This window comes from Hyperoodon ampullatus, assembly GCF_949752795.1.
Source record: "Hyperoodon ampullatus genome assembly, chromosome: 7".
In the NCBI taxonomy this organism is placed as follows: Eukaryota; Metazoa; Chordata; class Mammalia; order Artiodactyla; family Ziphiidae; genus Hyperoodon; species Hyperoodon ampullatus.
The window spans coordinates 40,272,663-40,285,726 of NC_136920.1; the positions used below are offsets into that span (position 1 = coordinate 40,272,663).

At 38.9% G+C, this 13,064-nt stretch overlaps 1 protein-coding gene across 1 annotated transcript in view; it reads left to right on the top strand.

The window, feature by feature from the left end:
* MRE11 (MRE11 homolog, double strand break repair nuclease) overlaps positions 1-13,064 on the top strand; it is a gene marked incomplete at both ends in the record, with an annotated part of 68,221 nt that overhangs the window by 26,887 nt on the left and 28,270 nt on the right. The window contains 3 exons of the mRNA XM_079708582.1: positions 3,478-3,604; positions 6,177-6,277; positions 7,502-7,675. Of these exons, the coding sequence (XP_079564708.1) occupies positions 3,478-3,604; positions 6,177-6,277; positions 7,502-7,675 (402 nt within the window). The remainder of the gene's footprint in view (positions 1-3,477; positions 3,605-6,176; positions 6,278-7,501; positions 7,676-13,064) is intronic.

The window sequence follows — 13,064 nt, forward strand, 5'->3', positions numbered from 1 at the left end:
AGAAGCACGTAACTTTGTGAATCTTCTTAACCAATGTATCCAAAGATCCCAGAACAGTTCCTGACACATAACAAGTGCTTGATAAATATGTGGAAAGAATTGATAAGTATTTGAGAGTATTAGAAAAGTCTAAGAAATTGAAGTGTTTCCTGTGCCTATAAGCCTGCTTATCTTTTCTATCATGATATATACAAACAAACAAATAACAACAGACTTTTTTTATTTGCCCCTCTGCCTTTCCCTTCTCCTAGCTCCTGCCCTTTCTGACTTTCTTTCAAAAAAATACATTGTCTATATTGCTCATGTAATATTCTCTTCCTCAATACACTATAATCAAGGCTCTGACCCCACCATCTAAGGTGGAAAAGATGACCTTCAATTGTCAAATCCAGTAGATTTTTGTCATCTTACTGAATCACTCTTCGGCATTCTCTACTACAAATGATGTTTGTCCCTTCCTGTCTTTCAGTTAGCCCTCTGTTCAGTCTAGGCATATGGTCACTTATAGAATGACAACTCCCAAATTTTTTTTTTTTTTTTTTTGTGGTATGCTGGCCTCTCACTGTTGTGGCCTCTCCTGTTGCGGAGCACATGCTCTGGACGCGCAGGCTCAGCGGCCATGGCTCACGGGCCCAGCCGCTCCGCGGCACGTGGGATCCTCCCGGACCGGGGCACGAATCCGTGTCCCCTGCATCGGCAGGCAGCCTCTCAACCACTGCGCCACCAGGGAAGCCCGACAACTCCCAAATTTTGACCTCCAGCTTAGACCTCCTTGTTGAGGTCCAAGAGTCCTTCTAAAGCCTTGTACTTAAGGGGTGCAGCCCTCAAACCGGCAACATTGGCATCACCTGGAAAATTCTTAAAAATACAGAATCTCAGGCTCCACATTAACCCCACTGAATTACATTTTTTTTCCACTGAATTACATTTTAAGAAGATCCCCAAGATATTTATATGCATATTAAAATTTGAGAAGCCCTGGGACATAGAGTGTGAAGGTAAACAGTACATTCTAGAACCAGACTGCTTGGGTTTGCTTCTGGCTCTGCCACTAGCTATATGACCTTGAGCCACTGGATCTCTTGTCCCTTGGTTGTACTTCATAGATTTACAAGATCTAAATGAATTTAGTAATCTGGCCCCTTCTCTCTATCCCGTTGTCATTGCTGTAGCTGAGGCCTGATTCTTACCTGGCCTGTAGCCAGCCGACTGCCTGACTCTGCCTCCAGTTTCCCCCTCTCCCCACCTCTAGCCTCTCCACACTAATGCCAAGATCATCTTTGGAAAATACGATCTTGCATGTCTTTCTTGCTGAAAATGACTTAATGATTTCCTAGCTCTAACAGGAATGAGTCTAAACTCTTGCATGGCATTCAGAGGGTTTACATGATGTGGTCTAAACCCACCTCTCTGCTTCTACCTCATTTCCTGCCAGCACCTCCTAAGCTCCAGTTATACTGGACTAAAAGTTGCTGTTTTCCTAGGCCCAGTGGAGTTTATTTCACTCTTTGGAATGTTTGCCCATGCTGATCCTGCTGCGTGGAATGCACTTCTCTCCTTCTTTTGTAATATCCCCTTTAACACCCACTTAAAGCTTCCCCTCTTCAAAAGAAGCCTTTCTTGACTTCCCTTCAGAGTCGTCGTTTCTTCCTTTGTGTCTTCAGTCTACTTTGTACATACTTCTTTTTTTTTTTTTTTTGAGTTTGCCAAGAAAGAGAATGGCTTTATTACGTCTCACTATCAGAAGATGTAATAAAATGTTATATATACGTATATATGTAATAATGTTTTATTAAATATTTTTTTAAAGTTTTTTTTTTGGCTGCACTGCACGGTGTACATACTTCTTACAGCACCATCACATTCTGCTTGCAATTACTTCTTTACATATTTTATCTTCCCAGTCAGCTTGTGAATTTCTTCACAACCAACCTGCTGTTTTACTTATGGTGGTACCCCTGGCCCTTAGCAGAGTGCCTACACATTGTGGACACTCAGTAACGTTTGCTTAGTGAACGAGTTTTGCGACTTTTAGGAGCAGAAAATTACAAATAAAACTAGGCTGGGGTACAGTTGTTAAAAATGTCTGAAGAGTTTTGGGGAGGCCCAATAGCTTGAGCATTTGGCATTTACTGTTTTAGAACATGGCAGCAGCTGTAGAGATGGTCTGGGTAACAGAAACAGAGTTGCTTCGGGGGAACCACATAGTTCTTTTCATCGGGGCAGAAGGTCCCATGTTCCTCATCTATGTCTGCCTGATACCATTAGAACCAACCAGACTTGAACTGAAAATTGGCATTCCTTTTTCTAAACACACTAAATTATTAATTCATTAAGGAAAACAGAAGAACAAATATTTTCACGTAAGTAGTATTCCAGAAGTACATTGTGTTGGCTAGAGGACGCTCACTGATTCACTAATGCAGTGAACAAATGTATGTTAAGTACCTTCTTGCTGCATGCTGGTGGGCAGGGAGGAGGGCCACAGTGATGGTAAAATAGACGAGGGTTACAGGAGGTGGAGGTGTGAGGAGAGACACAATAAACAAATAGCGAATACATGAATAAACTCTTAGCTAGTGCTAAGTGTGATGAAGAGTGTAAGTGGGGTGGAGGTTAGGAGTAATCTGGAAAGGCTGGTGTTGTGGTACAGTGCTGATTCCCAGAGCATACTTTGAGAACAGCTAGTTAGGAGAACAATTATATCTCTTAGAAAGAGATGTAGTATTTTTCTTTGTAAAGAGCTTGGTACCACCATAGACTTCTTTAGAAAGAGCCTGCCTTAAGAGCAATTATTAATTCTTTTATAAATAGAAACAGTCGGTCCTCTGTACCTGCACTTCTGCATCCATGGATATGGAGGGCTGATTGAACGCCGCCATTTTATATAAGGGACTTGAGCATCCACAGATTTTGGTGTTCTTAGGGATCCTGGAACCAACCCACTGTGAATACCGCGGGATGACTGTACTGTGTTTTGAAGGAAGGTGATCATTTCTCAAAGCTCACAGACTAGCTTCTTTTCTTCCATGGATTTTCCCAACATTTATTTTTGTCTAGTGTAAAAGCTTATCCCTACATGATAGACCAATTAACAAATGCATCTAGGGGCAGCATTTTGTTTTGGTAGAGAATCTCCTTCTGTTTTAAAAGTTTAAAAAAATTTGTTTAGAAATTTCACATCCTTTTCAGATGATATTCCTGGTACCTAGACTGCTAGTTTTATCATGGAGAGATGTAATTTTCTGACATTGTGGGAATTCTTACTGTATCTTGATTCCATCAAACAATGTTCTGCATAAGCGTAAACCTTTGAAGTTTTATTTTCTCAGTAGAATAAATGGTATAACATCATCATGGTCTTTAAAATGACATTAACATATTAACTTAATACTTAAAAGTATTACACATAAACATGAATACTGAAATTGGTGATCTGTTTTTTCCTAGCCTTCATAGCTTATTCTGTATTTCCAGGTGGACTATAGTGGAGGCTTTGAACCGTTCAGTGTTCTTCGCTTTAGCCAGAAATTTGTGGACCGGGTAGCTAATCCAAAAGATGTTATCCATTTTTTCAGGCGTAGAGAACAAAAGGAAGACACGGGTAAGCTATTTATCTTTACAAATTAAAAAATGCTCTTATAGGCTTCACATAAATCAATCTCTAGTAAAAGTATAAAACAATAATGGAAAATGTTTTATTATGATTCTTTCTAATATCTCAGACAAATAAACTGATAGTTGGAATAATTAAATCTCTTCTAAAAATTAGATAGCAATCATTTGTAAACTTGTGGATATCAATAAAGAAATGAAGCCTTTCGTAGTTTTTTTAAAACATGCTGCTGATTAACAACACACTTTAGAGATAAAGTGTTTAAATATCTATTATTTACTATACATTATTAATGTTCAGAGAATAATACTCTCAAATTTTGCAGGACTAAATATTTCAACTTTACAGTGTACAGTGATTTAAGAAGACTCCAGTCTTTTGAAATAAGAGGTGTCCCAGAATATTAAAAAGATATGTACTTAAGGGCTTAAGTTTGATGTTTCTGATGATCAGATAATTAATTTCCAATTAAAGTTCATAAAAACGAATTGCCCTTATTTTAGCATTTATCAAAAACCGGTCATCTGACTGAAACAGTGCTTCTTCTTAAGAAGTATTGGTCCTTTTAAATACAGAGGCTCATCTCCTTAGAGCTATCGAGTCAGAATTTTCATAGAAAAATATGGCCCTTGTTTACATGTATGCTACCTTGATTTTTATTAACCCCGATTTAATGGGCCTCTGTTTTTCGTAGTGAAATTGTGATCACAATGGTGTGTGCTGTTAATTCAGCCTGAAACAGTCATTTGGATATTTAAATGGAGCTCATAGAATACTGTTTTGGGGGGGGAAATCCATATCAGAGAATGATATTTTTATGCTATGAATTTTAGCTAGTTACTTACTGATGGTGATTTACTTTAATTGTCCATCCTTATCAATTCCTTGAATTTTTGGGGTATAGCATTTATGAGAATGTGGAGTGTAGAACCTAGTACCTTATGTTACTTGAGTTTCATCCATTGTCAGTTTTGTTCTGATGATCCCTTTTTTGTTCAAACATTAATTGCTGAATGGAAACAATGACCCTTTTGTATATCTTATTGAAAGCATGAAATTGTTGTTTTGGTCAGCTCTGCTACTTTAACTTTTACATGTGTGACATCATGCAAATTACGTAATCTCTGATGTTTTGTTTTCTTGTCTACAAAATCAGGATAATAACTGTGCCTGCCTCACAGGATTGTTGTGAGGATTAGATGATATACTGTGTGTAAATGGTCTTAACATAGTGTCTGGCATAGTAAAATATAGTAATCATATTTATGAAGTAATATTAATTCTCCTGTCCTGAAATTCCAAAAAGATTTCTATTCACTTGTCCTCACCACTTTGTAAGAGGCACACTGAACTTTGTGCCTCTTTACCCCCTAAGCCATTGCATAAACTTTTCCCTCTGCCTAAAATACTTTTTCTTTTTCCTTTTTTGCTTAGTAAGTCTTACTCATTCTGCAAGTCTTTTTTTTTTTAAATTAATTAATTTATTTGTTTTTATTTTTGGCTGTGCCGGGTCTTAGTCATGGCACGCGGAGTCTTTGTTGCAGCATGCAGGATCTTCAGTTGCAGCATGCGGACTTCTTAGTTGCAGTGCAAGTCTTGAGTCAAATGATAACTGCGTTTGCTATCTGCATGTTATTTTCAGCTTTCTTTGAGAAGAATTAATTTATTTCTTCTCTGTGTGTCATATTTTCTGTGCTTACCTCTGTTGTAGCACTTACCATCTTGTATTGTAATCATTTGCTATTATGGGCGGCATCCTGTCATTTTATCATTATGTTTTCCACACCAGGTCACACACGTGCTAGACAGTTAATATTCATTTCCCTGACAAAGGTTATGAGCAGAGCACCTACTGGACCCTATGCTTTTTGACTTCTTGCCCAGTATTCTTTTTATTCTGTACCTGCTGTTTTTTGAGACAACCATCCTGCCTAGGAATGCAGCAAATGTGCTTTAAACCTACTTCCCATTTGTCTCACAGAATATTAAAAAGATTTGTGTTTAATGGCCAAGATTTAATTAAATTAATAATTTTTGCTGTTTCATCAAGGACATGCTTATGTGAAACTGGCTTTTTGTTGTGTCTTGTTTTGAACTGTGAGCACGAAGTGATGACACTCAGTAGAACTCAGAGACACTGCCTTGACTCATCCCAAGGCACCGGCAGTTTTACCCATGACTACTTTTGTATCATCAGTGCAAATGTCAATACGGTGGAAGAGATAAATAACGTCTTAGTATTTTTATGAAAGTACGTTTGACCTTAAGCCCCCTGAACCAGTATGGGGGACTCCCAGAGATCTGTGGACCACTCTGTGAGAACAGCTCCAAGAGACATACTACTTGGAGATTTGGAAAAGAAATACAGACTTTGGGGAAATGACTCTAGATATTAGCAAAAATGACATATTTTTGCCTCAAAATTTACTGGGTTGAGCAAACTGACAGTTGCTAAAGTTTGGCCATACCTCCTTCACTGACAGCAACCTTCAGTGAGTTTGGTCACTTTAAAAGAGAAACTGCTACTTTTTTTTTTTTTTCATGGACTTCTTTTTTCTAGGAGAAGAGATCAACTTTGGGAAGTTCATCACAAGACCTTCAGAAGGAACAACTCTAAGGGTAGAAGACCTTGTGAAACAGTATTTTCAAACCGCAGAGAAGGTAATTTCTTAGTTACAGTTCTCAGTTTGGATAATGGCTATCTTATAATAACAGATTTTAATTTAAGATATGTGTAATTGATAGTTTAAACAAAATGAATCCTCAGTGTCTCCATGAAGTAAACAGGGTGACAATTACATTCATTTATAGTTATTACATATCAAGAAAAATAAGTGCTTAATTAATGTCAGTCATTAATATTGTTATTATTGTGTCTATTATTGTCAGTGTTGTTATCCTCTTTCTTTATATCACTACTACCTAAGTCTGAATCCAGGATTTAATTTTCTTGCATCTGGATGTAATTTCAGAGTTACTTTATTAATAAGCCACTGGATGGTGAAGCTATTCTTATTTTTGTGGGTATATGCCACTTTGAGATCCTCTGGTTGTATTAGCTTCCTATAGCTGCTGGAATAAATGTCCACAAACTTAGTGGTTTAAAACAACACAGGTTTATTACCTTACAGTTTTGTAGACCAAAAACCAGACACTGGTCTCACTGGACAAAAACTGAGATGTTTTCAAGGCTGTGTTCCTTTCTGGAAGCTGTAGGGAAGATTCCATTTCCTCATCTTCTCCAGCTTCTGGAGGTACCCGTGTTTCTTGGCTCCGGGCCCCATTCTTCCATCTTCAAAGCAAGCAACGCTGGATCTGTCTGGCCGTCATTTCCCCGGATACTTCTCTGTGACTCCCTTCTTTGGTCTCCCTCTTCTATTTTCAAGGATGCTTGTGATTACACTGGGCCCACCTGTATAGTCCCTGATAATCTCCCAGTTTTGTAGCCAGCTGCTTAGCAACCTTAATTCCATCTGTAACCTTAATTCTCCTTTGCCATGTAACATATTCACAGGTCCCAGAGATTAGGATGTGGACATCTTTAGGGGCCATTTTTCTGCCTACCACACTGGTTAACCTGCTCTCTTAGTCATCAGCTGCTATTTCTGGACTCTGTGTCCCAGCCTCTCAGGCCTCTGCATTTTCACAAGTCCTGTACCCTACTCCTGTTTCTTGTTTTTACTTTGCTTTTTCTGACCCTTAATATTTATCAGTAGGCTTAATTACCATCAACTGATTTATTTTGCTTTGCTGTGTTTTCCCTCCAATAACTAGATAACTTTTTTGTCTTTTTCTCTGGTAAAATTATTCTGTAATTTTCCTTGCTTATACAGAATTGTTTTGTAAGGAAGATGCTGCATCCAGTGATTTATATGTCCCTTACAGAACGTGCAGCTCTCACTTCTAACAGAAAGGGGAATGGGTGAAGCAGTACAAGAATTTGTGGACAAGGAAGAAAAAGATGCCATAGAGGAATTAGTGAAATATCAGTTGGAAAAAACACAGCGATTTCTTAAAGAACGTCATACTGATGCCCTAGAAGATAAAATCGATGAAGAGGTGAGTAACTAATTTGGGGTAGAAAATCTATTATTTAGATAGTCTCTCCTTAAGAGTAGCTCTAAGTTTCTTTCTGGTAAATCACTAACTTCACTGATTTGTTTAGTTTCCTCATCTATAAAATTGAGATCATAAAGTGAGGATTAAATTAGAAAATGTCTAATAAGTGTCTAGAACACAGTCTCAAATATGATTGATACCCAGTGAATGTTAGTTTTGTTCCCCATAGATAGTATCTTCTCTTGAAGATCATGAAAGTGCTTTAAAATGAACCTCATAGGGTGAAAATGTCTGCTTATCTCAATTTTTTATTAAGTTTTGATTGAGATTTTGAATTTCACCTAGGAAATGCAGTCTCTCTGAGCATAAAAGCAGAGGAAAAGCTCTTTAGATTTGACTACATAAAATTTTTAAATGTTTGCATTTCAAATTGTCAAAAAACAAAATGAGAGGGTATCAACATGGAGAAAATATTCGTATGTGGGCAGAACAAAAGGTTAATATTCTTACTACATTAAAGGGCTCTTATGAATCTTAAGAAGACTATTAAACATTTCAATAGAATATTGAACAGAGGACCTGAATAGGTGTTTCACAAAAGAAATATAAATGACTAATAGGCATATGAAACTGGTATTTAACCTAGGATAATCAAAGAAGCTCAAATTAAATGTATTTTTTATCTGTCAAAGTGGCAACAATTTGAGAAAGATAGTACTCTGCTGGTAGGAGTATCAGAGTTTGAACAGCTGCACTGAAAAGCATTTTTGCCTTCTTAAGCATGTCAAGAAGCTTAAGATTTGTCCTTTAACTCAGCCCTGGGAGATTTTCCTAAGACAATAATGAGATAGAGATTAGAATGGGGAGTAATTTATGTCAGTGTTATCCGCAGTGGGGAAAAGTTGGAAATGTTTTGGTAAAATAAATATTGGCACATATATAGTATGGAATACTATGCAGCTATTAAAAATTACACTTGGGCTTCCCTGGTGGCGCAGTGGTTGAGAGTCCGCCTGCCGATGCAGGGGACACGGGTTCGTGCCCCGGTCCAGGAAGATCCCACATGCCGTGGAGCGGCTGGGCCCATGAGCCACGGCTGCTGAGCCTGCGCGTCCGGAGCCTGTGCTCCGCAACGGGAGAGGCCACAACAGTGAGAGGCCCGCGTACCACAAAAAAAAAAAAAAAAAAAAAATTACACTTTTGAAGAACATGGAAAAGGATTTTCAGTGTTAATTGGGAAAAGAATTCCAAAGAGGTAAAACTATACACAATGTGATCCCAGTTATTTGTATTTTATATGTGAGTGGGTGCGTGTGTGCAAAGAATGGAAAAAGATATTCCAAACATTATCAGTGGTTATGCTCAGGTAGTGGGATTATAGGAGATCATTTTCTGTATTTTCCAAATTCCCTCTAAGCAGAAGAACAAAATGTTATTTTTAAAACTCATTCCCTTTTACTTTTATTTTTGTGCTTTTAGTCATTTAACATGATTCTTTTAAAGCCTTATGGTGTCAACTAATGTAAAACCAGTAATATTAAATGCCAGGTACTTCCACAGGGAAGGCAAATAATCCACACTCTAAAACTACTTACTCTGTGGCTCTGGGTGTGTTAGGTTCATAAATTTTTAGCATGGGTGGATTTGTCAGTCAAGTGCCATAAATATAACATGACCATACCCCATAAATATAAAATGCAAAACTGTAAAACTCCTAGGAGATAACATAGGAGAAAACCTAGATGACCTTGTATATGGTGATGACTTTTTAGATTCAACATCAAAAGCACGATTCATGAAAGAAGTAATTGATAAGCTAGACTACATTGAAATTAAAAACTTTTGCTCTACAAAAGACAACGTGAAGAGAATGAGAAGACACGCCACAGACTGGGAGAAGATAGTTGCAAAAGACACATTTGATGAGGGATTATTATCTAAAATATACAAAAACTCTTAAAATTCAACAATAAGAAAATTTAAAAATCCAATTTAAAAATGGGCAAAAAGGCTTCCCTGGTGGCACAGTGGTTGAGAGTCCGCCTGCCGATGCAGGGGACACGGGTTTGTGCCCCGGTCCAGGAAGATCCCACATGCCGCGAAGCGACTGGGCCCGTGAGCCATGGCCACTGAGCTTGCGCGTCCAGAGCCTGTGCTCCGCAACGGGAGAGGCCACAGCAATGAGAGGCCCGCATACCGCCAAAAAAAAAAAAAAAGGCAAAAGACCTTACCAGACCAAGGAAGGTAGTCAGTTGGCAAATAAGCATATCAAAAGATGCTCTACATCTTTTGTCATTAGGGAAATGCAAATTAAAACAAGGAGATATGCCACTACACACCTGTCAGAACAGCCAAATTCCAGAACACCTACAACACCACATGCTGGTGAGGATGTGGTGCAGCAGGAACTCTTAGATTGAGAGTGGGAATGCAAAATGGTGCAGTCACTTTGAAAGGCAGTTTGTCAGTTTCTTATAAAAGTAAACATACTCTTCCCATACTCTCCAGCAGTCGTGCTCCTAGGTATCTACCCAAAGGAGTTGAAAACTTATGTCTAAACAAAAACTTGCACGTGATATTTATAGCAGCTTTATTCATAATTGCCAAAACTTGGAAGCAACAAAGATGTACTTCAGTAGGTAAATGAATAAGTAAACTGTGAAACATCTAGACCAGGGAATATTATTCTGTGCTAAAAAGAAATGACCTATCAAGCCATTAAAAGACATGGAGGAACCTTAAGTGACTTACCAACTGAAAGAAGCCAATCTGAAAAAGTAACTTAATGTATGATTTCTGCTATGTAACATTCTAGGAAAGGTCAAACTATGGACATAGTACAAAAATCAGTGGCTGTCAGTGGTTGGGCAGGGATGGGATAAGGGGATGAAAAGGTGGATTCACAGAGGATTTTTAGAACAGTAAAACTACTCTGTATCAAACTGTAATGGTGGGTCATACATGTATACATGTCATTATACATTTGTCCAAACTCATAGAATGTACACCACCAAGAGTGAACCTTAAGGAGTTTAGGTGATATGGAGTATGGAGTGTCAGTATCGGTTCATCAGTTATAGCAACTGTACAGTTCTGATGGGGGATGTTGATATTAATAGGGGAGGCTGTGCATGTATGGGACAGGGCTATATGGGAAATCTCTGTGCCTTCCTTTTAATTTTGCTGTGAATCCAAGCTCCTCTGAAAAAGTAAATAAATAAAACAAACAAACCCTCCTTCCCACCCTCCACTCCCCAAAATGATCATCCACACCTGGAGTGACATGACTTTTGAGAGAGAGAGAGAGTGTGTGTGTGGGTGTGGGTGTGTGTGTGTGTAGCATGGTGGCTAAGAGTATGGACTATAGACCAGATGACTTTACTCGCTATGGAACCGTCAGTGAAGTATTTAACCTCTCTGTGCCTCAGTTTCCTCATCTATGAAATGGGGATAATAGAACCTCATTCAAGGTTGTTGTGAGGATTAAAAGAATACATGTAAGCCCTCAGTACACTGACATATAATGCCTGCTCGGTAGTTTTACTCTGATGCTCATTTCTCTTCTGTGAATGACTCAGTGCTTTTGATATATCACATGCCACCTCGAGCACTGTTACATGCTGTGCCGTCTTTTAAAAAAAATATTATTCCTGTATTCTTCCCCTTCTACTGAATCTTAACAAACGTGTTGCTATTTCTTTCAACAAAACTCTGGAGCCTAGATCCTATTTCCCTTTCGCTGTTATTCTATTTCTTTTTTCCTCTTTTATAGCAGAATTGCTTCACAGAGTTTTCTGTATTTGCTGCCCAGATTCTTCGCCTTCATTTTTCTCTTAAATCCATCTATTCAGGGGTTTCGACCCCCTCTTTCCAGTGAATTTACTCTTGTCAAAGCACCAGTGACCGCCAGTGCTAAATCCATTGTCTGTTCTCCATCTTAAATCTCACTTGACCTCTTCTTAAAACCTTTTTTCCATTGGCTTTTAGGGCTCCACACTCCTCTGGTTTTCTTCCCAGCTCATTGTCTGTGTATGCTCAGTCTCTGTTGATTCCTCTCACCCCTCCAGCCTCTTAAGTTGGAGTCTCCAGGACTCAGTCCTTGGACCCCTTCTTCATCTACATATTCCTTTTGTATTCTCACCCAGCTTCCTGGCTTTAAATACTGTCATCTGGTGATGACTTTTCAAAAGTCTAGCCCAAATCTCTCAACTCAAGGCTTATGTAGCCAACAACCTGCTAGACCTTCCACTCGGATGTTTAAGAGACCTCTCCAACTTCCAACATTCCCAGTCTGAATTGCTGAAACTTAGCCCCTGCTCTACCTGTAGGGTTCTAGTGGAAGCACTATTCTTTCATTTGCTCAAGGGATAAACCTTGAAGTTATCCTTGACTCCTCTTTTTCTGTCACCTATATCCTGTCTGGAAATTCTTTAACTCTACCTTCAGAATATATACAGAATGTGACTATTTCTCACCACCTTCATCTCTATCAGTGGTCCAAGGCCTGGCCATTTCTCCCCTAGATTACTCCTGTTGCCTCCAAACTGGTCTCCCTGTTTCTGCCTGTGCTTTTCCTCCACACTCTGTTCTGTCCTCAGCTCAGCTGAGCTGTTGGTGATCCTAACATAGTTGAGATGAAGTCACTCCTGCCTAAAAACAAAAGTCCTTACAGTTGCTCCCAAGGCCTTACTCAATGTGGTTTCTGTTACTTCTTCAGCCTTATGTCTCCTCCAGCCCAGCGACCTCCTTGCTGTTTCTTAAACATACCATGCTTCTGCCCCAGTGCCTTTGCATATATTCTTTCCTTTGACTGGAATGATTTTCCCCAGTTATTTGCAAGGTTCATTCCCTACCTTTTAAAATCTTTGCTACCTCCTTGCTTTGCTACTTTCTCCGTGAGGCCTTAGCCTCTCCTCAGCACTCTCTGTCCCTCTTCCTGCATTACTTTTCTCTGAGCACTTAACACCTTTTGCAAAGATTTCACAGGTTCACATATTTGAAAGGACTCATAAGACTCCACTGAACATACTCACTTAAAGTTTTTTTTTAAAGGCAACTGATAACAGTACAGCAAGAGAAGGAGTATAGGCAAGCATTAGGGATCTGAGAGATACCAGGCGTCTGTTTCTCACATCCTTATATGCACACAGCAAACCTGGGACAGAACACCAAGATCTGTGCAGAAGTTTCCAGGGAGTCTTTTATGCCTGTCTGGTCACATAATCAAACCATGCTGTCTAACTGCTCATGCAGGTTGAAATCCATCAGTAAATAATTTGGCCCTGGGAATGCCAGAGACTCCTCAGAGGTAAGGATGGAGCTTTCTCAGTCTAGCTGTAAATTAACTTAATCCTATACACTTTCTAAAATACAACATACCTTTTCATTT